The sequence below is a fragment of the Thermobia domestica genome, chromosome 18 (genome assembly GCF_964235325.1).
Source record: "Thermobia domestica chromosome 18, izTheDome1.hap1.1, whole genome shotgun sequence".
NCBI classification, from domain to species: Eukaryota; Metazoa; Arthropoda; class Insecta; order Zygentoma; family Lepismatidae; genus Thermobia; species Thermobia domestica.
The window spans coordinates 52,806,517-52,832,547 of NC_137471.1; the positions used below are offsets into that span (position 1 = coordinate 52,806,517).

Here is a 26,031-nt window from a genome sequence, read left to right on the forward strand (position 1 = left end):
GAAACTACTTTAAACCAAAATATGAGATAATAATAATAATACTAATAATAATAATAATAATAATAATAATAATAATAATAATAATAATAATAATAATAATAATAATAATAATAATAATAATAAAGTTGTTCGAGTCGATAATGAATGCTAGCTGCAAGAAGTATAAATTCAATGGTGATGCGAGGTAAATTGATTTATAATTTTATTTTCTACCTATGGAAGTATCGAGACTGAAAAAAAGTGTCAAATAATTTGTATTTATTTTTTCAAACAATCTCTCCAGACTCTCCCTGTACTGTAATAAATTAAACTAGTGAAATGAGTAGGATATTTACTCTCAAATACAATATATTCATTGATGTTTTCAAACGCTTTTTTTCTCTCCTTCATTTTAAAGACTAACAGGAAGACGGAATTTCTCTGCTCTTTAACTGCTGGCTAGCCATGTGTCAGGTGTCACTGAAGCTTGATTTACAGCATCTCCTCCCTCCAAATGATCAAAAGGGAACATTTCTTTGGATTTCTACACAAACATGGCATTCACCATATACCTGGCAACTCTGAAAAAAGTTTGCTTTTGGAGAATAATAAACTATCGTAAAACTTTTCAGAGAGCAACAACTATACCCTCTGCTCCCCGCTTCCTCACCCCGCACTTGTATTCTCCTCTGAAGGGGACAGTAACTAACTAACTCTATGGCCTATGGAACCCGGAGGTTCAATGCCGCGTTCACAAAAGCTCTTCACTGACTTCTGTCCTTAGCTAACTGCATCCAGTTTCTACTTTGTATTCCAATCTCTGCGAGGTCCATCTTAATATTGTCCTCCCATCTGCGCCTAAGGCCAGTTTTAGACGAAAGCATTTATCGTAGCATTTCTCGTAGCAGATGTGCTGCCAAAAATCTCGTATATTATTCTATGGCATCAAAAGTATATTGTGGTTTTACACGGTAGCATTTTGATAAACATTTTGTGGTGACGTAGCAAACAAATCACTGGAGAAGAGCGCAATTATGGCTCCAAAACTAAAAACAGATATTTCAGTCACTATTTCTTCTAAAACCCTTTTTCGCACATCTTATTATGATACAAAGGACTTTTAACGGTGCAGTTATACTATTCAGATCCATAGATTTTAAAATTTACAGAAGAAAATTCTAATATTTTAATAGAGTAGTGTATAAATAATGGAAATATGGTGTGCACTTACATATGAGATGCGTATTTACGTGGAAATATAGAAATTAAAGTCGAACCTGAAATGCACGTAATCTTCAATAAGCTGCCATAAAATTTTGGCAAGTCTGTAATTTCCACATTTTGCATCGAGAACAGAACCCAACCAACCCTTTGGGGGCTTCTAACCCGTTCCCACTACTGCTACTACTACTACTACTACTACCACTACTTTTCCTACTCCTATTCCAACTACTACTACTATCCGTTCCTACTCCTACTCCTATTCCTACTACTGCTACTACTACTACTCTTACTATTACTACACCCACTGCTACTGTTACTATTACTAAGTACTCCTACTTCTACTCTTACTACTACTTACTCCTCCTACAACTACTACTTACTTCTACTACTATTACTCTTACTACTACTACTAATAATAATAATACACCTACTACTACTTACTCCTCCTCCTCCTACTACTACTACTATCACTACTTATACTATAGATCTGTATAGTAAAACTACATGTTGCCACCTGTTAAAGTGAACCTGCACCGGAGAATGCAAGAGCACCCCTCAGAAAAGATTGCTGAAGGTACAATAAATGAAACGAAAAGTATTTTTTAAAAATGAATTTGTGTGTGGATCCGTATAGTGAAACTGCACGCTTTTAATTTTGTACAAACAAGGATGTTCCTCATATTTTTTTAATCAACATAATAATAATATCCCTACTCCAACTCATCTTTCTTTACTATAATTCAATTTCCCAAACAAAACAGACAGCATGGATATTTGACAAGAAAATCTTTCGCTTCCTTTTAACACACCACGGCGCTACAATCGGAACAGATGTGCTGGGGAAAATGCTACGAAATAGAGCAGGTTCTATCAACAAGGAATGCCATAGGATATGCTATGGTATGGGAAATGCTATAGCATTTCTTACTTTACACGGTAGGATATCGATGATACGATTTTTGCTACGAGAAATGCTACGATAAATGCTTCCGTCTAAAACCAGCCTTAGTCTTCCTAATGGTCGTTTTCCGATTGGTCTTCCAGTCAAGACTTTGAAAGCGTTTCTACTTTCTTCCATTCTAGCTACGTACATGACCCGCCCACCTAAGCCTCCTAGACTTGACGACCCTAACAATGTTGGGTAAACCGTATAAATTATGTAGTTCTCCGCCATTCCCCATTCCCGTTCCTCTTGGGTCCGAATATTCGTCGCAGGATCTTGTTCTCAAATACTTTCAGTCAATGTTCTTCCCTTAGAGTAAGTGACCCTGTTTCGCAGCCATACAAAACAACAGACATTATTATCGTTTTGTATATTTTAAGCTTCAAATACCTCGACAGAATTCGCGACGACAAGAGATTTTGAACCGAATAGTAACACGAATTCCCTGTTTTTAGTCGACATTTAATTTCTTCGTGGGAAAGGAGACTTAACATTTGCTCCAATTGCCGCGCTGAAGGAATCTGGTCGTTGTGTGCTCGCTGCAAGACAATATAAATTAGGGACTCTGTGACGGATTATTTTTCGCTTTTTGAAACGGATTAACGGAACGGACAGTTACAGAAGTAAAAAAAATTGTTGTTTAAAGTGTATATATACGAGTATTAAAAAGTTTTTTTTTCTGTTTTTCACTACTATTGATAATATATTTTTTCTTGAAATACTTTGGACGTTGCGCAACGCTGCAACACTAACATTAGCCGCCACTGCATTCAACTATCTTACATATACGTGTGTAATGTGTTCAAAGCTAATAATTAAAATAAAAAGGATCGAAAAATAACTGTGCTTGAATTATCCAATCACCTTTCCACTTCAAAGGAAATAAGAATTCCATCCTCTTGGAATTTGAGTTACGGAGTATCAACTTATCTCATGTATATTCATTACTTACTAGTCTCCTCAAAATTCTGCCTACAGCAAGGCAATGAAAAACGAATAAGTCGTTATAATGGTAATGTCGATTTTTGGAAAATAAATTGCAAACATTGCTTTGTGTTGACGCAAAACGTTACGGAAAGTGCCCATATTTGAATTGATCTGATTAGGATGGTTTATTATTTTTAAAAAAATATCTAAAGAAACAAGGACTTAAATTTAACCTATATTTAAAATGTATATTGTAAGAAATAAATAGCAAGGCACAACTTCAAGTATATTAACAAAAGTGGTCTACTAGTATAAAGTAGTTCATATATTAGGTACAGAATGCGCAATAAAAATACGTAATAAAATTAAGGTTATAGTTTCGTTGTGATAACTTTTTTTAAAAATTCGTTTCTTTCGTTTACTTTCTTATATTCATGTCAATGTTGTTTGTGGCGTAACATTTTTGTTCAGTACATTAATGTACGCATTTTCACTTAGTTCAGTGTTTCAATCAGAATCATAATGGTCAGAATCATAAATACGATTCAGTTGTGACGTAAAATTGAGGGCGCTAGTGTCTATGTTGTAGATATGCATACTTCATACATGACCTCTGGAAAGGAAAGGTATAGATGATTGTGTTTAATGCGCAATGGGGCAGTGAGAAGTATCGCGGTGAAAGAAAGTTTAATATCGGTTGAGTATTTTATAATCTTATGTTCGGAGTGAAGGAGACAGGATGAGTGGTGGAATACCGGAGTTAGGAAGCAAGATCAGTCTAATATCGAAGGCAGATATTAGATATGAAGGTCGACTTTTTACAGTTGACCCACAGGAATGTACAATAGCTTTAGCTAACGGTGAGTGTTTTTCTCGTCAAACTGTGATGTATCTGTTAACATAATAAGCTTGCAAGTTTCGTAATTTGAAGTTAAAATATACTCTTAATAGGACTTGGAAATTTTAAATAGCAGAATATCGAGGTTAATTTGTGAAATTTTAATACAGAGGATCTTTTGGCTAGTCAACTGACAATAGTTCCGGTGTTGAATGTAAAGCTAGTAATGCTTGTGATCTAGGCTTTTTTCCAGCATTAAAAACTCACTTTGTCTAATTTACATGTTCAAGTTTTCTATTTATCAGAAAGACCAAATATTAGTGGAAAAGTATAACTGAAGCACATCAGTAACTTACTTTTTTAGTTCTGTACGAAAACTAATTTATTTAGAAAGTTACTTGGTCTTATTTGACGTTTTAATGAAATAATTAGAAACTGGAAAAACTGTTTTATTAGTCTCCTATATAGGATACATTGAGAATTTTTTCATATACTCTGTGTATGCTGTAGAAAATCGTATATTTTAGAGTAAATTGGTAAACTAAAGTATTTGCATGTCGAATGGTAAATGTTACGATTTGTGGTTTTACTAATTACAGCAAATGTTAATTTTATTAAGATTTTATATACCGGTATTATTATTCCCTGTATCAAGGAGTGAAGTTTGTCACTGTCGAAGGTAGTAGCTTAGTTACACCAGGGTGCAAAATCTCCAGTCGCCAGGTCGCCATTGGCGACTAGAAATAACTGACGATCAGTGTTCAGTAGGTCACTGGATGCTTTGCAAACAGTTCCCATCAATGGCCCTTCAGTTAAGGACTTTTGATCCGAAAACTGCAATTGACAACTGGTACTCCATGTAAAGAGTGAGCGTTACAGAAACGTGAACTCTTAAGGTAGGATTTTTAAACATTTATATGAATTGTACAATTCAAAATCGATTATCCTGAATCTAATTGCCTGGTTTTGAAGTTTTATGCTCTTTCGCAATCTCTTTGTCAAGCCAAAGGCCGGGGGGTGGTGGCTGTCATAATTTGTACATGAGATACTGGCGACCATCATTTTTGGATTGGCGAGTGCGTCTGACTTCGAAATTTTGCGCTGTGGTTACACCATGCACGTTTTTCAGGAAACTTCATATAACGTAATGCCACGGCTTGCAAAGAATAATGATTTAAGTCAGCCTTCTTGCGCCTTACGTTCTCTTGGAGGTTGACATCAATTTCATCCAATATGATCCCGAGCACTGGAATAACTCGGACAAATTCCAAAAGGAGAAACTAATCGTCGAGTCACAGAGAAAGTGAAATGCAGAGTCTAATGCAGGTTGTTGAGGACCAGACGCTCGAAAGAGCACTTTGAAAAATTACAAAATTCGTTAATCTTATTTTGTTTAGAATGAACAGCAGCTGCATATTTAGAAGTATCTCACTTAATTTGAAATCAATAAATGGTAATTTTGGTAATGGCTGTTTGCAAGTTTAGTAATAATAATAATAATAATAATAATAATAATCAATTCATTTTGTAGGGCAAAAAGTACAATTTACTTTATAAGGATTGAATTTTTAAACCTCCAATATGTCTAATGTACGACAATTGTATGCGTCCTGTGGCACAACTTCGTGTCGGCAAGGTTCTAGAACACAGGTCCTCCTTCCCGTCTAGTTGTAATAAAGGCAGAAAACTTGCCCTGCGGGGGTCTAACCCACCTTCTCGCTAACGTTCGTTCGGCAATACTATGTGATTTAAAAGTTAAACTTTGGTACAGAAATTAACCAACCTAGCTACTAACCTACATTGGGGGACCTGTGTTGTAGAACCTTCCCCTTCGTGTCGCTTGAGCGGCCCCTAAATATTATCCATTGAGTTGATTTTTTTGCAGTGGAATATACTTGTAGGAAAGGAACAGTATTAGCAATTACGCGCAATTAAATTCGCAAGAAAAATTGGACCACCCTAAAACAAATATATATATATATATATATATATATATATATATATATATATATATATATATATATATATATATATATATATATATATATATATATATCAGGGTTGGCAAAAACCATGGTTTTTATTAAAAAAACCAAAAAAAAACGGTTTTTTGGTTTAAACCAGGTTTTTTTGGTTTAAATGATTTGCTCTATATATTCATATCATATATGGACAGAAATAAGTTTGTTTCGCCTTGATGTTATTATGCAACAACCGAGTTATGCTGGAAGGGGTCACATAAGCTTAAAGCGAAATAAAAACAGCTTCTCGAGTTACATCCGAGAGAAATTTTCCTCCATTTGAACTATGAACCAGGACTAATTGGCCACAAATGCGATACGTCTGCCGACTCACTCATGAATGAATCCTGATAAAAAAAAAAAAAAAAAAAACGTTGTACTGATCTTTACATGCTTCTTAATATAACTGTCAAGAGTCATTTCAGAAGGACAAAAAGATAAACAGTTGCACGAGTGAAACCATTACACAGAATTACATATGAACAATTTCAAAGTACGATGGAGTACAGAAGAACTAATTTAGTTCAAGTTAGTTAACGACTTTTATTGGTCCAAATTAAAGAAATACACCGACTTAATCTGCATATCAATAAGAAAAGTGAATAAAGATAAGAATTATTTGAGTCCACTTTAGCTCACTCAGTTATACATAAATAGATACCAAAGATACTTATTTCACTAAATGCCTCTCGTGGGGTCTGTATGACCCCCCCACACACACACACAAAGTACGGCATTTTCGATGTATTTTATCAATAGTAAACATTGAAACGAAACCATATTTAGAATTTTTCTTCGATTGCAATTACATAATAATAACTACAAAAAAAATCACAAAATAAACATTTATAAACTTGTAAAAAAAAAAAAAAAAAAAAAAAAAAAGTTGCTTTTGTAGTATAATCTTTTTGAGTAATGAATGGGGAATTTGGATGTGAATATAATACGAATAATATACGGGAGTGAAACGTGATAACCCACATGTGTGTGTTTATCAAGATTTTACAAACACTTACACTTTTACGAATATTTTTCGTTTTTTGGTTTAAACCAGTTGGTTTTTTGAAAAAAACCAGCTGGTTTAAACCATCCAACCCTGATATATATCAAGAGTTCTTCGTGGGTGATTCGGCAATCGCTTTTGTGACCAATTAGTCCCGGTTTCGTGTCGAAATGGACAATTTCTCTTGGATGTAAGCCGACAAGCGGTTTGGATTCCGTTTTAAGCTTATGCGTCTCCCTCGAGCATAACCTTGTTGTTGCATAATAGCACAAAGGTGAAACAAACTAATTTCTGTCCATATCTAATATAAATACATAGAGCAAATTATTTAAACCAAAAAAACCGGGTTTAAAACAAAAAACCTGTTTTTTTGGTTTTTTTAAAATAAAAACCATGTTTTTTGCCAACCCTGTTTTGTGATGTTTTTGCACAACATCTCTTGAGATAGGGGCCATTCATATTACGTACAGGTAACGCTATTTTTGAAATTTTTGCCCCCCATGTCACTTCGTAGGTAGGTTTGGAACCACTCCCCTCATTTGTCATGTGACGCTGTTTTTCAATTAATTTTTCGTTAATTCTGATTTTTTTCCTCCAACAAATTAAAATATTAGAAAATGATAGTACTGTAATATTTTAACCCCATAAGGTTGTTCAGTTAACCAATCTTATTTCTCCGAGTAGATAGTACCCATTCTTGTAGTTTTTCCGAGGAGATAGCACCCATTCTTTTAGGTCACAGATTGGCAAGGAGGAAGTACTACCAGATGATGCTGGTAAAACAGGAGCTAAAGAACTGACATTGACACTTCCGGGATCTAGGATGCTTGCTGTGTTTGAAATTTACCAGTATCGATGATGCAAAGAAGTTCTCTTCTCGTCGACCAGATTCGGCGTGGCTGTTATTATTTGTGAACCTTTCGAGCATTATCTTTACCAGTTTTGATATTCTTGTCCTAAATGTCAGAATGCGAATAAGCTCGATTTCTCCAGAATTCAAATTCAATGGGCCAAATATGGCAAGGTTCTAGAACACAAGTCCCCCCTTCCTATTTAGCTGTAATAATGGCCGAAAACAACGTACCCTGCGGGGCTCTAACCATTCTTCATTCTCTAACGCTCGCTCGGCAATGCTATGTGAATTAAACTTCGGTAGAGGAAGGAACCAACCTAGCTACTAACCTATTATGGAGGGACCTGTGTTCTAGAACCTTCACCCAAATATTCAGTAAGAGATGAATATCTGACGAATTCAGTTTCTAATATCTTGCTTTGCTCGCCAAATCATGGATAGTTTCATTGCGGAACATTGTTTTACGAAAAAGTTCCTTCTATTTCACACACGGAACTCCTTAGAATAGTGAGGGGCCGCGGTGGCTCAGTGGTAGAGCGTTCACCTCTGGTGCTTGGGGTCCCGGGTTCGATCCCAGCTCCCGCCAAGTGAGCTTTGTGGTGGACAAACACCGTGTGCGTGGGTTTTCTCGGGGTTCTCCCGTTTCCTCCCACTTTCTTCATTCCACCATTTCATTCATCACTCATCATCACCGTCTCCTTTAGCCTAACCGGCATAAACGTGGGACGTAAAACTCAGATTTCATTTCATTTCCTTAGAATAGTGAATGATTCAATTCAATAGTTTTGTATCATTCTCAGAAATAGCGATGCGAGGTCATTTTTAAGCAGTGGTTACGATCACTAATAACTGATTCCAGAAAAAGCTAGTCATCTGGAAATAGATTTCCTCTCATCCTACTCTAACGAATGCGAGTTTCTGAGGATGACTTACAGATTGTGCTAAACTTAACTCCGAACCACTATGTTAGAATGAAGGCCCCTACGAGTTTTGAACGCCAGTCCACGCTCTACAAGAACAAATTTCCGATAAGTGGAGCCACTGAAACAAGATCTGAAATAGATTTGCTTTCATTGAGGTGTGACCGCGCAGTCTTGAGTCTGTAATAAATAAATTGAACCCAAATTTAAAATCAGCGTCTTTCAATTAGGTGTAAGGATAAATTCTTAAAATGGAGAAAGGTAACCAAACTGAAAAGATTGCTAGTTTGTGATATAGTGCGGCCTCTTTCTCTGGCTCTGACAGTTCTGCACGTGGACAAAATGTCAATATGCCGTGGGTTTAATCCCACACACCAAGAATAAACAGAAAAATCAAGCAAGTACAATCAAAATGAATTGCTTAATAAATGCTGAATTTTAATGGATTTTGCACTTCCCGCGTAAGGAAACAAAAATAGCCAGAATTAAACTGACCTTCTCTGCCTACATGTATTCGTCACTATCGAAAGGTTGAACTTCACAATCTTGAAATAATTTCAGTTTACGGCCTCGTCCTTCATCGACGCTGTTATCGCTGGTATTGTCACCATCACCCAATGTTATGATTAAATCTTCTACAGTTTATTCGAAGAAATCTTCAGCTTCGCAAACTTGCTGCGTAACTTTCCACGTGTGCTTAACAATGTTTTTCCATTTATTCGGAGACACGTTCTGGTTCTCTATTACTAAATTTCCACGTCACCTACACGAAATGTTTTATGGTCAGCCACATAACCCATGAGCCCAAATTAGCTCAGTTGGGTTAAAATGGCAATGATATACTGAAAGTCGAATAACTGTCCGGGTCTCAGCAATTGCATAGATTTCATATGGTGGCTGTCTTGGCTTATCGATTTTTGTTAATGCCCTTAATTCTTATTTTTTCATATCTGGTGATACTCCAGGAACATTATTTCTTTCAGACCACCTATGACCTTTATGCTCTTCGTATTTGGAGGTTTATTCGTTTGAACGGAGTAAGCCGCGTTATCAAGCACGATTAAGAAATTCTCGTTAATATTTGGAAGTAGACTATTAACAAACCAGTCTTTGAAAGTTGTGGAATTAGTTTCTTCATGATCACGAGTGCTCATTGATTTACAAATCAACATTGCCTCAGGTACGAATCCGCGCAGTCCTAGCAAAATAAGTAACTTCCCTTGCCAATAGGTGTCTTCATTGTCTCTTCGGATGTTTCGTCTGTCCACGCACTACTTCTGTGTCCTGCATTCACTCATACTAAGTTTTTCGGGTTCATTTTCATCACTTTCAAAAATTTGCAACGACCCGCAACAATATCGTTTCATTCCATAAGAACTTTTCTTCCACCTAAAACCAGTTTGCCTTAACACTCCAAGCTTTTTCCCCTCCCTCGAAAAGCCCTGCGTGTTTCAGACTTGAAGTTTACCGCGAATCGGGAATTTTTTCTTTATATGATATTGATGTATGTTGCCTTATTGTGTAATCCTGGAAACTATAGAGAAGTTTTATCTTTTTTTTTTGGGGGGGGGGGAAATGGTAAGCTAAACTGCAAATAGAGAATTCAGTTCTTCAGGACATTTTTCATATTCTTAGCAGTGAAATTGCCCACACGTAGGGCTTCAGCCACCCTGTCCGCCACCCTGGTCACAGGAAGAGGACCACCATTATCGCGCTTTCTCGAAATGTTCACGAAGTCTGTATATCACTTCACGGCTTTGTCCTTTGTACACTCTATTTTCTTTGACTTCGTTCTGAAGAACTAGCCATTGTCACTAATTACAACAGTATTCTTAACAGCACACACAGAAAGTCTCAATGACCGAACACAATGCGAAAACACTTTTTACTCAACTATGCATAAACAAAAGGAAGAATACGGAGCGGCAAAATCTAGTTTCCATGCCAGCCTGTGACAGCTCAGTCGCTCATTGGATCTTATGGGGGGAAGGGGGAGTGTCAGTGTAGTATCAACCCGTTTTCTTTTTCGCTTAGCTGTCACAGCCAGATACAGCGGCCGTACTATAAGTGGAATCATAATTAAGATACATACAGTCTTCTGTCACTACATCAAAACAGACCAGCTTCATTGTTCCTAATTAAGTTTCCAGGAGGTGTTAGGTTTGATATCCGGTAGGGACAAGTGTTTCCACGTTAAAATGTCTTGACTAACTCGCTCTGGACAGGACACTTATCCCATTATTCACACAATAAATTACAATGCTAAGCATTGCGTGGTTTCGGTGTCTAATGAAAGTTTGCAACCCTCCTTGTTGGGTAAATCGGCTACTTGTCCTTACGTGCTAGAATTGCATTTCAGTAATTATCAACCGGCGTTCCGCGGCACACTAGTGTCTGGATGACTAGTCCAAGCCACGAATCAAACTGTCAGTGGTATGCCGTTGAATTCTCGTGGTACAGCTAGCTTTTCTGCCATACAAATACAGGGTGCGGCAAAAGTCTAGAATTACCAATTTATTTTTGAAGCTACTTGAGGAAAGATAACGAAGCTTTGGATGTAGATAATTGAGGTGCCAGTTCAGGTGGTGCCATTTGGCGGCATGGTGGCCATCTTGAAATCCACCATTTTGAGTTCGTCCAATATTTCAAATGGGAAGGGGAACACGCAATACATGATTTTAGACTAGAATTTCACCAGAAATACGAATCTGGAGTTTTCACCTAACTTTAATCAGTAATTTTGAAGTTTCCCGTTGTGTGCTAGACATAATGCGAGACTTTTCCAGTCCTGATGGACATGTAATAACTAGGGTGTCCTGATTCTGATAAGCGAAAAGCAGGACACAAATATAATAGTAAAATAGTTTACCGCGTCAGCAGTACTCATGTCATTTCATTTAACGTTAACCTTGTTTGTTAAAAAGCAAGTTCTGAACAAAAGTATTGAAGGAATTCAACACAACTGGAAATACTTTGAATGACTGGTTTTTAATGAACGTACAGTAAAATTTCGTGTAGGGCCAAAGACTTTATTATCGATTTTCGGCGCGTGGGATTATTTTAAGAAACGAGGGAAAATTTAGACCGGCACGGCACGAGGGAATTTCTACTTGGCTAGCGTCACTGTCGTAAGTTGAAAAATTTTTCCTACCTTACAGATACTGGCCCTTCCGCTTCCAGTAATAACATTGTATTGCAAAACAGTGGTTTTGATCTCTCTCCTAATCTTTAGAGGAGTGTTAAGAAACAGCGGTTCGTCATTCAGGAAAAGTGCCTGTGATTTAAAATATTGTGAATAAAGATTGAAACATTAAAATATTGCAAATAACTTAGGGCGTTTTCGCAACACACAGGACAGCTCTTTGAAAAACAGTAGTACTTCTGGTCGGCCTAGTAATAACACTCCTGCATCATAGTCGTGCCCGATTCGTTATTCGAGGTATCGGAGGTGAGGGAATTTTCTTGAAAAGGAAAGAAAAAAAAAAATTAGCCCCATAGATAAGTCTGCTAGATCGGGCGAACTCAATTGGCCCTCCATGACCAATCCAGTGGTCCCAGAATTCTGTCGCATGAATAAGCGCACCATTTTGAAAGCTCAGGGAATTCGCCTGGATTCATGTGATGGGAACACCTGTTACTGCAACATATTAAGATACTTGTTCCCATTAATGAAGAACGGCTCAATAAGTGTTTTCCATATCCACACCATACTATCACCTTTCTCGCACCAATTAGCCTTGGGGCATCTGTCCGTACTAGATTGGTCTGACCAATAACTGACAGTTTGACCTCACCATTCACACGGAACAGCCTCATCACTAATCAGCATTTTGTGAATGTCGACGGTGTCCATTTTGTGAAGTGTAATACATCCCATAGAAGGTTAATCTCTGTACCTCCCGGACACGTATTTTTTTGTCGCCTTCCTAATGCACACGAGTCATTAGCAGCTAATATTTTTTCCTGTCATTGTTCACACTATACTTTCAAATGAGCCTAACTAGAGATTGCACCTCGCACTCAAAGGGTTCCTTGTGAGAGGAAACTTGAAACCCTCGTTACATTTCGATACAGCCCATTCTGCAAATTGCATTCTATCTGGGTGATTCTCCGTTATGTATTGCTGCAGTTGGAGTTTGTATGGGTGCCATGTTTTTGTGCAACACACGGAGTATCGATCTGACTTACACTTGAAACCAGCTGAACGTTTGGTTCTGTTTTGGGCTTTTCACCAAGGATGCAACAACTGTCGTTGCAGTCTTCAGGCGTTCATTGCATTGTCATGTACAGATCCCAGAAACTGAATTTCCGCAAAATACGTGACACTGGAATGTGCAATGTTGTCTCCTGGATGCCGGACATTGAAGTCATCAGCGATGGCTCTGGCACTGCGTTCCACACTGATAATTTCTTTCCTTGATGGGTAAGAGCCAAAATAACACAAACAATAGTATCCAAAATTTACTTCAAATGAAGTTCCTGCACTTACCACTTGAAGAATAAAAAACAGGTGTGGGAACTATAGACAACTCGCACCCAAATTTCACAGGCAGCACGGAGGTCAGTGGTAGTGAGTGCACTTGTCATATTAGGCGCTTCCGGTTGGGTCTAGGCCATGTGTGTACCCATGGATTTTCTGAGTTCCCATTTTCTCCAACATTTTCATTCTACAAATTCATCAGTCTCCTTAGTCTACAATTTATAAGCATGGAACGTAGAGCTTGATTTTTTTCATTTTTCTTGATCAAAGTGTAAATTCTTTTTACTTCATTAACACTATTGAATAGAAATAAATGAACAGTTCCCCCCTCATTGAGTGATTTGTTCCTAGCTGTTTAGTCATGAAAATAGTCTCCAGAATTTTTCAATACTAACAAATGTTTAGTACTTAATCAGCCAGCTAAAACTTTTAATAGAATAGTATTCTTTTCTGATCAATGTTCATCCTCCTCAAACTGTTTCTATCTGTGTGTATTATCTTCTTGCAGTCTTCTTGGAACTTTTTGTAGTCAAATACCATGTATTTCTTTTAATATCTTTCGTTAATAAGAGTAAACTATTGTGAATAATCATATGCAAAACCATCCTTATAAAGTAGAAAACATTTTTCTATATATGAAGGTTGCACTGAAAGTTTCTGGAATCACGTACTGGGAACAATGTAATCTGTTAGATTTTGTTGTGGTTATACTCTTTGTTCACTAAATGCAAAACTGTGTGTAACTTGTAATCTTCGTCGTTGCAAGGCACCAGTTTGAAGTGAGGTGATCGTGATAAAAAAATGGACCTGAGGAGAGACCATTTCTGTGCCATGATTACGATTTTCACAAAGGGTTGATGAAGCCCCATTCCAGACGATTTACTTGGTTTCAGGAATTCAGATGTGGTTGGGTCAACCTGAGTGAATATCTTTAGTTCGTCCAACGACAGGCATTGTGTCCGAAAACATTGATAGACGCATCGCGAAATTCAGAGGATCTTGGGCATTGGCATGAGCCAAATATAAATATTGCATGGTCATTTAGGTATGAAAGATCTTAGCGTTCGTTGGATCCCCCACAATTGAACTCAAGCACAAAAAGAAGCCTGTGTGAAGTGGTGCAAAGGTATGACGAAGCGGTTCACGGAAACAGCGGCAATCTGCTGTGGGTATTCTGCGATGAACTTAATAAAACAAGGTTGTTCATGCAAGCAGTGTCTCCAAACAAGTGATTGCATAATTTTTTTGATAAATCAGGTCATCATGTAATTGTCCCACTGGAGAGCCTTAGAACAGTCAATGTAGAATGGTACACAACCGTATGTCTACCAGAAGTAGTGAATGAGAGCACACAGTTCAAACCCAACGTCGAATCATTCTGCATCACAATGCGAGCTCTCACACAGCAGCTGCCACAAGTGATTTTCTGGACCAGGAAAAATGTAGGTCACGACAATTTCGGCTTATTCCCCTGATCACCTTAGCCCAGTGATATTTGTTCTCAAGTCATGTTGTGTGGGAAGCGCTTTTGCACTCCAGAAGCCATAGAGGCATAGAAACTTTCACGAGTACAAACTTCAGAGTGGCGTAACTGTTTCAACATGTGGTTCTATCGCAAGTAACAATGCATTGTTGTACAGGGGGAGTACTTTGGAAAGTAATAAAACTTACTGTACTTTGATGTTTTTGCGTTCTATCATTTTTCCGAAACTTTCAGTGTAACCCTCGTATTCTTGGATACAATTTATCAATTATCTCCGAGTGTAGATCTTTATAAGGCAAGTTTTTAATTGGATGGACTCCTATTATAGAGTAAACTGATAATTATTGAGTTCTAGCACAGTTCCTTCGTGGTTAAGCAGTTAGCGTACGCGCCTTTGGCGTGGAAGACTCGGGTTCGATTCCCGGCGAGAACTCATGTGGTTCGGATTCCACTGAAAGGGATGTTAAAATCAACTCAGTTTTAGCACGTTTGTGATCATTGTACCCATTAAGTTCTCTAAGATAACAAAACTGTTGTTGAGCTGTTAGAACCTATTAGGATCCTTATATACTGGATGTTTCAGAGGAAATTTCCAGTGGTTGTAAATCATGAACTGCTGGAGATAAAAAGTTGAAACACAAATGGAAATAGGAAAACGTTGCATCGAGTGGAACACTGCTTGTTAAACAAATCTCGATAATCTGACACCGGGATGTCAGCTTTTAAATTGGAAGGTGTGTAATTTGATGTGCCATTGAAGATCCTAGAAATGTAAAGCATTTTTGAGTTCTCGTTTAGGCTAAATTTCAAAACTAACATTTATCTGGAGTTTTATCTGATTGTGCCAGAATTCAGTTAAATGTTGGCCATTTAGTGAACTGTGCCTCCCACTTCATACAACGGTTTGTCAAATTACTTTCCTTGCCACTTAAAATTTTTGGACAATCCTCGGGGCCCCATTATAAGGGACCATGTGGAGGCAGTTAATTCCACTTGATGCATCCTTACAATTTCCTCATCCCACTTTTTATTTAATCCTTTTTATCTCCAGTCGTTTATAATCTGCAAACTCTTATCTGAAACACCCGTGCATTACATGTCAAATTGCATTTATAATTTGTATATTAGAATTTCAGTTAATTTTATTCAGATATTAAATATTTCTTTTACAGTTCGTTCTTTTGGTACTGAAGACAGAGCAACACAATTTCCTGTAGCTGCCCAGAATCAGATATATGACTACATATTATTTCGAGGATCAGATATCAAAGATATCAGAGTTGTTCCTAGTCAAGAAGGAGGGCTACCAAATGACCCTGCAATCGTTCAGGTTTGTACATATATAGAATATAGTTATTTCTTAATGTAATTATGTTGTATAATAGCTAGTAATTCGTATCTTTGAATAAGCTATTCTAAAACTATTTTTATATTCCTTTGCAGCCTGTCATAAGCCCTGTAATTTAATTTTTAATTTCCTTGCTTCCTCCGTTCAGTTCGTTTAATTTCTTAGCACAAGATTAAATATTTATTTGGCAACACTTCTGCATTGCAGACTGCATTTTGTTTACAAAGGGTGCAGAGCTTTGTGAAAGATAACTGTAGTCTTCGATAACTGTTGTAATTGGAGAAAACCGAATTAAAGATGATAAAGATCACTTGTTTAAATTATAAGACCTCAGAGTTCCTGATAATCTAGTGATTTGAATTTCTCTGAAAGTTTCTGAAGATTTTACTTTCTTTATTCAGCAGAACAAGGCCTCTAGTTCTCTTATTTAATTTAGATTTTTATAAATGCATATAACGTCTGGTGCAAAAACGTACTCAGAAAATTTAAATAATTCTAATGTGTTAATCACCAAATCATGACAATAAGAAAAACCATTAAGTATTCTGAAATATTCAGAGCTGAAATTCAAACTACTGAATTATCAAATTTAAAGGGAACTACTTCTTTCGAAGTGTTGATAAAAGAATGAATTGGATATGCATTTCAATAACACTATAAACTTACAATGTTTTCATGCCATTCTATAGGTAAAGTTCATTCCTCTATTGCTGTGAACTAAAGTGACCGCGCGAGGCGTAATCGCTAACGCTCTCCCATTTGGTGCGAGCAGTCTCGGGTAAGATTCCCAGTAAGGACACTTGATCATAAGTAAGCTTTGCAGGCCAGCCATTCTGAAGTTTTCCTGGATTTCTTATTCACACAAGGCAAATGCCGAGATTGTACCTCATAAAATGGTCCCAGGCCGCTTTATTTCCTCCCCGATTCTCCGGGCAGTTTGATCGCCGAGGGGTCATTCCTCATATGTGATGGAGGCAGTCTATGCTGATAAGCTCAGAAGTCGAATTCCTAATCCTACAGATAATTTTTAACTTTCCGACTGTGAAATTGAAATATTCTGGACCGTGAATTTGATTACTTAGTTTGTGGGAGAAGCTTATTACAAACTACGAGCCCGTATGATGAAAAAAAAAAAAAAAAACTCACTTATCAGTGTTGTTTAGTCTGCAGAATGTAACTTGCCGCGTTAATTTCAAACTGGAGTGCAAGTAAATCTAAACTATAGTGTAGCGTGGTTGATTGTATTAAGTTGCGTGTCAACAATTCAACGTCTGTAATTGAGTTACATTTTTTGGTAACCACTTCAGGACTATAACATAATGCCTAGAATGAATATTGAAGACAAATTAAGTACATTGTATTCTGGTATTCATTTATTTTATTTTATTTTTATTTTTTTTCCTAATTTGATATTGACGGACGAGTGACTTACTAAAAACTTCCATTTTTGTAGGTTAGTTTTCTTGTTCTTTAAGATTCATTAAATATTACCTTATTCACTAAGAACTCCTTCGTAGTTATGTGGTTAATGTACGCGCCTTTCGCACGGGGGAACCCAGATTCTATTTCCAGTAGCTCATGTTCAAATCCCACGTTAAGCTGTAGTGACATTTCATGGCCTCGGTGCTGAAAAGTACGTTTTACTTTAAACCAACTAGTCTTTGGCTAACTCGACTTCTCCCTCAGATCCCATCATTCGCTCGGCCTACGTCCTCCCACCTCTTATTTCACTTGGAAAAAGTCTCACATCAAGTATTAAGAGATTTGAAAATATGGAATCTTATTTCAAAACTGAAACACGTCTCTAATTATTTTAAATAAAAATTCTACATACCAAAGTTAGTATAACTTTGAAGGATTTCGAGATAGGGTCATACCGTTATAACAATCGTAACTCCTTTTCCTTTCACTCTAGAGGAAGTGTCAGAAAAAGGTAAAACATCTATTTTAAATGGGAAGTCCATATACCTAATTTCATATGTTTGATTCAGATACGGACATTTTACTGCAATAGTCGCAATCATCCCCCTCCCTCTTTCCAGTTAAATTTCCAGTGGTACCTTACGTCACAAATCCTATGCCGTGTCAAGTTTCTAGCTTAAGCGGTTTGACCTGGGCGTTGAAGTCAGTACTCTTACACTAGCAAATAAATTTGCAAAGGTGTGTAAATCATAAACATAATCTTTAACAGTAACGAAGTATTCTTTTTTCTTTCAGCTGTCTGCACAGTCCAGTTTGGGGACTGCATCATATCAACCTCAACCATTTTCTCATCCCGTGTTGAGTCACCTGGGTCCAAGTCTCACCCAGTATCCAGGGTATGCACCGATAGGCACATTGCAGGGACTACCTGGAGCGGTCGGCCCTGGTTTGAATTTAACACGTGAGCCAAGAGGTCTGCCTAAGCAGCCAAGTGAGTTAAACAGTGTAGACATCGGCAGTGCAAATAAAGACCAAGGTGCGAGGCAACTGTTGTATTTTTTTTAGCTTTTTTAAAACTTGCATGATTTGGCATGATCTCAAAGCTTTTAAGTTCTTACCCATCCTATTTTTTCAAATGCTTAATGTTATATGAGTGGGCCTGCTTTAATATGCATGTCTCTACTTGTATTAACTGGAATGAGTTATTGGTAGTTTGTGAAATGTGGAACTGTAGTAACACGTAATTTGTCAACATTTCGCTGAGAAAAGCTGAATTGCAAACTGTTTGCCTTTCATTAGTTTTAATTAATTCTACCGCTTGGCTTTTTCTTTGCCGGATAGGTTATAAAACTCAAAATTAGGTAATTTAAATTACCTCTAGTAGTTGTATAATAAAACAATCATGAAACAATAAGAGCTGTCAACTGGCCGCTGATCTGGTAATGACTCGGATTTCCGTCTTTATTGCCTTCTAGGCAGTCATCATTCAAGAATGTTTCGTCTGTTTGGCATAACTGATGATAGTAGTAGGGCAGCGTAGATTGCTAGTGTTTCCTGCTTTAGTGCGGGTGGCCCTGATTAGATTCCTAGAAGAAACTTGTGGTTCGGTTCCCTTCTTACCGTAGGTTACGACGTACAGGTTCAATGCTAAACTAGGAAAGAAGAGAATCTTCAACAGTAAGCGTAACCACAGGATCGGAGGAAGCTTTAAATGTAACACCGATCCACAATTCACAAATTTGTGTTTAACTTGTTCTGTTAAAGTTAAGTTTTATACCTAGTCTGGCCATAAATTGTCACACACTTTTTTGTGAATATATGAAATACGGTTTGAGATTTTTCAATTTTCTTTTAATATGTTATACCCACATACATTCTTTACAATTGGCACCTATCACTTCAAAATGTCCACCATTGGCACGCACACAGGCTTTCTCTTGGGCCAGTTATCTATTGCAGTACGGAGTGTCAATCGGAAAATCCGCCACTGCTGCCACCAAGGAACGCTTCAAACTTTCAAGTGAAGGGCGTCTTTTCTTGCAGACAATGTCCTCTAACACTGCCCAGCTTGTAGTCCAGAGGGTTTAAATCGGGGCTACCAGAAGGCCACTCAGCACTGGAGATGAAATCTGGTACATTGTCCTCCAACCACTGTTGTTATCCTTGCCTTATGAGCTGGCGCAGAATCCTGCTGGAAGGTCCAATGATCATTGTTAAACATGGTTTCACTCAAGTCCTTCACATTAGGCTCCAGAACAGTTTCCACTGGTGTGGCCTTCATAGCTCACCCCCCACCAAACCATGACTGAGGAGGGGTGATGACCTGTCTGAACCTTAGGAACTCTCCCACGAGCTTCTCGAGAGCTTTCCGCATATATTCTATCATTTTAGCCGTTAAAGCTCTCTTCAATAGTAAAGATTTTCTCGTCAGTAAAGGATTTGCTGATGTCCATTGTTGGCGTACCGCTGTAGGAGCTGTCTTGTTTCCTCTTCTACTTCAGCTGTGGTGTCAAGAAATGTCCCGTGCTCCGCCGATAAGCTCTGACCTTCAGTTCTTCAGAAAGTAACCTGGATATTGATCTTGGGGGCCATGTTGAGCTCCCGTGCCATGATCTGCTTCCGGAGTGAATTTCGCCGCACAAGAGCTGCCACTGTTCTCACTGCGAGGACAATCCCTTGGCCGGTCACTTACACTGCCAGTCTCAGTAAACCGCTGGATTATCCGGTAAACAAATCTTTTGCTGATTTTTAGATGTTTCAGCAGCTTGAAAATCTCACGTGGTGAATTTCCACCCTTATGCAAGGTAATCACTGCAACTCTATTTGCGAACTCACCCCACTCCATGCTTAAGCGAAGCAGATCCACCCGTTCTTTCCCTGTTCGACACACACTGACCAGGGCTAATCTTGAGCTAAATTGTACCTTGCCACGTGCACAACAGGTTCTACAGTCAAAGCCAAAAGTTTGTGACAGTATTTATGGCTAGACTAGGTAGTTGCTTGTTGCATGTTAACAATTTTCGTGCATGGTAAGACGGCTTCAAATTTATAGTGTCAATTTCTCTTGCTTTTCAGGGTAAGTGTTTACTGACCTGCTTTATACCTTCCTTTGTCTACATGCTTTAAGCGATTTTCCTCTAGTTTTATTTTGGTCAAGATGTTACAAAAACGAGCGTTTGAACAATTGTATTACCCAAAATCTTTCCAAACCATTCCCAGATTCTTCTTAAACAATAATCAATAATAATGTTGAATACTTAGGACTCCCTTCTAATTCAAAATTGCCATTGGAATAGGAAAGCATGGTATACAAAAACTCTTCCCTCAGTTTCTAGTACAAATTGACAAGTCTTTTCCAGCATTATGCTTACGATAAAGTTAATTACGAATATGACCAATATTTAAATTGGAGTAGTCTCCAAATGTATAGGTAACTTTGTTACGAGAAAGTTTCGTAATCCTATTAACATGCTCTGGTAAGACATTTTACAGCGACCGATGTTCGGCTTTTTCTTAAATATTGATATAGTGCTAGTCTAAAAATCGTGCTACTATTACATTGCTTTTATGAAATCGTCAGTTTCGAAGTTCTATTTCGATTTTAAGTCACATGATGGTAGGATCTAATTTATAGTTTGTGAATTTTGCGTAACTAATTGGGCGAATGATTGATCAGTTGGAACTATAGCAACGTATACTTGGGAAAATACCAGTATTTACGTGTTCTTCAGTACCACTAGTTTGTGGCTGTGCTGATATTGGAGCGCATACTGAGCAGCGATTTTCTCATTGCACAGTTGGAATAACAGGGTGTCTATCGGTCACGAAAGTCATGAAAGTCACGAAATCAGAAAACGGTCATGAAAGTCAAGAAATAGCTTTTGGGTCATGATTTTTTATCTGTACAAATATAAGTATAGACTGGAAAATTTTGTTTTATAAAACGTCAAAACTCGAGACCAAAAATGGCTGGTCGGCTTTAGATGCTACCAAATCACAAGCAAAGCACTCTTCTATCGCATGCATGAAAATTCGCTCTTAAGAATGTGAGTTACTTTTATGGTTTGGAAAAGAGATCACGAAATTTCATTTTGGAATTTTAGTAGACACCCTGAATAAGAATTACTTCTTCGTATTGTCAGATATTGCGGAAATTTGTTTGTACAACCTCAAACAATTTATGGTAGTTATCTTCTGAACGGGAGCTTTTGTTTCCGGCAAGTTACAAAATTTTCTCCAGTTTCAGTAAGTGTACTTATACGTTCCATTTTCGACAAAAGAATACATAGGAAGAGAACTTTGCACTTCACCAGTGTATAAAGAGAGAGAGGGGAGAGAGATTTCAAATAGGATATCAGTGGTGATGAGAATATCATAGAGGATAAGACGAAACTTCGTGTAAATTGTACTCACAAAACTGAAATACCTACGTGTAGGGTAGATACATTCAGTTTGGTTCCCATTTATTTCCTTTTCTTTTACTCTTTTGAAAATTGAATCCCCATGTAGGTTCGAAACTTTATACACATGAATGGTTAGAGAAAATGTAATTGTAGTTGATACGAATTGTCGCCTGTACATATATTAAATGTAGTTGGATTTAGTTACATCTACATATCCTTCGAAATACTAATTTCTTGAACCTTTACAGTGTAGAATAGGAATGAAATTATCCTGCTACTAGTATGCATGAATCAGTGTTTCCAGTAAAAATCGTGGTGTGCACTTTTATCTGGTATGTATCATTTTTGCTGCTTATATTTCTTTGAGGGATGACTTGCATGGGGAAAAAGCTTTACATTGTAACAATTTAACAGTAATGCCATATGGTACAATATTTGGTTCTAAGCAACGAAAAAGATTCAGTGGCCAATACTAACCCTGCGAAAATTCGGGATTTCAAATTTTGTAATTTTCTAATTACTAGTCGTGTGGTTTTCACAAATAATCTGTACCCTGAAAATACATTGGTTATTCGGAAAGGAAAGAGCATCTGGCTATGTATTGGCAACCATACAAAAACAGTATACATATTGACACATGCTTGTATCTGCTTCTCCACAAAGTTGCCATGGACATTCAGCAGTGCCCATTCAACGTGAATAAGCCGGGGTTTTTGTATACCGTGAAAAACCTGGAATAATCCTTGAATTTAGTTGTCAAACCTTGAACAACTTAATAGAAAAAATCAGAAGGAAATCGAAAGAAATTCTAATTTGTTTTCTTGTAGGTACAGTTGACCTCGTATGGTTGAAGGAGGGTGAGTTTAATTATTCCATGACAATTGAAAGATCTGAATTCCATTATTGTGGACTATTCAGGTATGTAATGTATCACAAGTGTCACGTGACAGCTTCTCCAGCAATTCTGAATATCCCGTCGGAGACTAGTTCAGTAGGCATCAGTTTTAGTGGTTACGAGACAAAAACAGAGAAGCCCTGATCTCAGAAAACCATGACGGTCAGTTTTGGAATGATTCTGAACTTGTATGACTTAACGGTGAATGGGCATGATGCCACTGACTAGTTTTCTTGTGGGTGTGTTGTGCGAAGTCAGTTTAGTCACCTGTGACAATCTGATGAACACGTTGCCATCCTGTTCGTAAAAGCTGCAGGCATGTCAATTTAGTACCCGTTCTTGCAGTTTTGATATCGGAGCATCCTTGGTACCCATCGTACACATTTTGTAGAGCTTCAATGTTCGGTGATTAACTTCGTGTAAAACTGGCTGCGATACTTCAGAACATTGTTCATATTCACTAATCGTGAATAATAGATTCTTTCGAACGACAGGGTCTAACTTTGTCACAACATCCATGAGAATAGTCACCCGACCTCCGCGTCGTACACGTCAGTTTTGTTACTCTTAAAACATTAAGCACAACTTTCTGACACGCCTCGTTCATTATACCTTCACCATAGGCCGCAGCAAGTCTCCCGTTGAATGTCACAAAGCTTTTTCATTCTGTAAGAATTGAATCACACCTTTTATCTCTATCCTATCGGCGCGGACAAGCTAGTCACTCACGTCAACTGCTGCTTAGCGCAGACTAACGAGATTCCTGTCCACATCAACTCTGGAAGCAGCGAATGAATAACTTGACTCCCATGAAGCAAATCCACAGGCTGTACGAGCAAACTTTTTTTCTCGATATGATTCACGTACATCCATCCTTTGAGAACTGATAAAATTGTGGTGTGCACCGGATTTCATATTAAGAATTTCTTTAACATCGCTTAGAACCAGATATATCCTGATATCTTGGGAATGAAAGTTGTTTACAGTAGGTACTTGCAAAATACAGCATAATATAAAAATCTTAAGTTTACTGAAAACCTACAAATATAATTTTATGTAAAAGTTTTCGTTCCTAACAGCGTTTTCTAAATTTATACTCAAAAGTGAAGATTCTGTGCACTCACTTTAAATAGAAAACTAAATTTGAAAGTTAGGTAACTTTCGATGCTAATGTTCTATTGAGTTTTATAGACAATATATAATCTATGGATATTCCAAAGGATAAGAACTTAAGTGTTTTCTCAGATTGTCTTGCTCCTTGGTCAGCGCTTGATTCTCAGTGTAGAATTCCGCTGAAGTCGCATTCTTCATAGTCCAGTGTAGCTTCTGTTTTAGACTTGATAGGTGGTTCCCGATCTGCTACTTCGACGCCTACTGGCTCCCGAAAATCTCCAACCATAGACCAAGGTGTTCAGGTGAGTCAACCAGGAAGCACGCCGGGGAAGGAAGAGAAGAAAGCCCCTGCGAGACCAACACAGCAAGTTCCCAGGACTAAGTAAGTACTTCAAAATTTTCTGATAAAATACCATGGCCAAAACAACCTGGAAACTCATGATAAAATGTCTAGAGGCATGAATTGTCCAAATTCTAAAATGAGTGTTGTAAGATATAAAAGTTGATCGCTGCTCGCAGGGAACCTAAGCTGAGAGAGTTTGAAAATAGTTTTGATAAATTTGCAGAGAAGGAAACTGTAATTAGGGAAAGTTGCAAAACGTCGTTCATAATAGTGTACTGTGTGGAAAATATAGAAACGGGCGAGGCATGTAAAAAGTGTAAATGAGACTGGCAACACTGCGCACGAACCGGCAACGCTAATGATATGCGACTTGGAGGGAAGCTGGATGAACATAATACACAGTGTAAGTGGAACTCACTAGCATCATGTGTTCATAGCGATTGTTTTATTAAAGCAAGTTTTTCTTGCACGTTCTGACAGTAAATGACATGAATATCAAGCAACGGTATGCAATCAATTTTGCTTCAGTATTGGATATAGTGCAGTAAAAAAAAAAAAAAAAATCTGAAGGCCTTCGGTTGCAAGAACTAATGCAAATGTCGAGAGTCCGAGAGCTTATGCGTTCCTACCATCGGTTGACAGTCGGAATGATCGGAAGAATTAAATTTGTCACCAGTCAATTGGTAACGCGAAAAATCTGCTCCAAACTGATTCCGAGAATCTTTATGTAGAAGCAAACGAACATGCGGAGGGACAGGTGCCTTGATTTTATTTATTTATTCAACTACAAATGATTCCCATATTCTGGAAGGTGTCATTACGGAATACGAGAATTGGGTGTTCCAATACGACCCGGAAACCGAACGCCAGAGCATGGACTGACCTAATCAAAGATCTCAGACCAAGAAAACCAAGAATGACCAAGGCAAAGATCAGAAGCATGCTGGTTTGCTTCACGCACTCGCTCTCAGGCTCTCTATATTTGGATCAGTTCTTGCAACCGAAGACCTGCCACTGCAAGATTCGTCTCCAGTTAACTCTTCCTTTTTGCAAATGCCTTAAACCAACGAAACACCCGAGTCCTTGACGTGAATCTCCGTAGATCTGGCAAAGTTTTGAAAAATTTGTCATTGCACTAAGTCCGAAGCAAAACCTGTTTGCATGCCATTGCTTGATATTCGAGTCAATCATTGTCAGAACGCACGAGCAAAACGTGCTTCACTGAAACACTACACACAATCAACGCGACGCTAGCGAGTTCCCACTTATGGTGTATCATATGTTCTCTTCTTCCTTGTCCTGCGTCACCAGCGTTGTCGGTTAGTGCAGTTTTCCTCAAACCACATTGCAAAAGCTTCAACTGTGAATAGGCGCATTATCATTGTGGAAGTGTCACTACCTGGAAAAATCTGGTGGGTCCGGACTGTAGGATGCAGTCCCCTAAAATGCTGACATAATCACGGGCAGTGACGCGATTGGTATGTCATCACAGAACCCAGTGAAAGCCAGGATATGGCAACCCACAACTTCATAGGACCGCCACCATATTTCGTGGCGGAAGCCTTGCTGATCATAAGCTTCTTTGGATGTCTGCCATATACAATCATGATCCGTGGTTTGAAATAAGATGGATGAGGACTCATTCGACATTATCACTAATCAACTGCCCATGTGTTATATTCGCGGCACCATTGTGCTAAAGCGTTAGTACCTTGTTAGCAGTTTCACCCTTGCGACCCGACCCTGTATGTTCGTCAGGTAACCAGCGGTCGACTCGACACAAGAGGCTGCGGAAGGTGTTGCTTCAGGTTCCCTGTTAATTGCACTGCAGTTCCT

At 38.0% G+C, this 26,031-nt stretch overlaps 1 protein-coding gene across 5 annotated transcripts in view; it reads left to right on the plus strand.

The window, feature by feature from the left end:
* The first annotated feature begins 3,655 nt into the window (after window positions 1-3,655).
* The window catches only part of tral (LSM14 family protein trailer hitch), a 38,494-nt gene continuing 16,118 nt past the window's right edge, over window positions 3,656-26,031 (plus strand). Inside the window, exons 1-4 of one of the 5 annotated variants that reach the window (XM_081746874.1) lie at window positions 3,656-3,933; window positions 15,844-16,001; window positions 18,237-18,477; window positions 24,063-24,234. In XM_081746874.1, the coding sequence (XP_081603000.1) occupies window positions 3,813-3,933; window positions 15,844-16,001; window positions 18,237-18,477; window positions 24,063-24,234 (692 nt within the window). In that variant the 5' untranslated portion in view covers window positions 3,656-3,812. The remainder of the gene's footprint in view (window positions 3,934-15,843; window positions 16,002-18,236; window positions 18,478-24,062; window positions 24,235-26,031) is intronic. The other 4 variants (XM_081746872.1, XM_081746875.1, XM_081746877.1 and 1 more) reach the window with 4 other exon arrangements.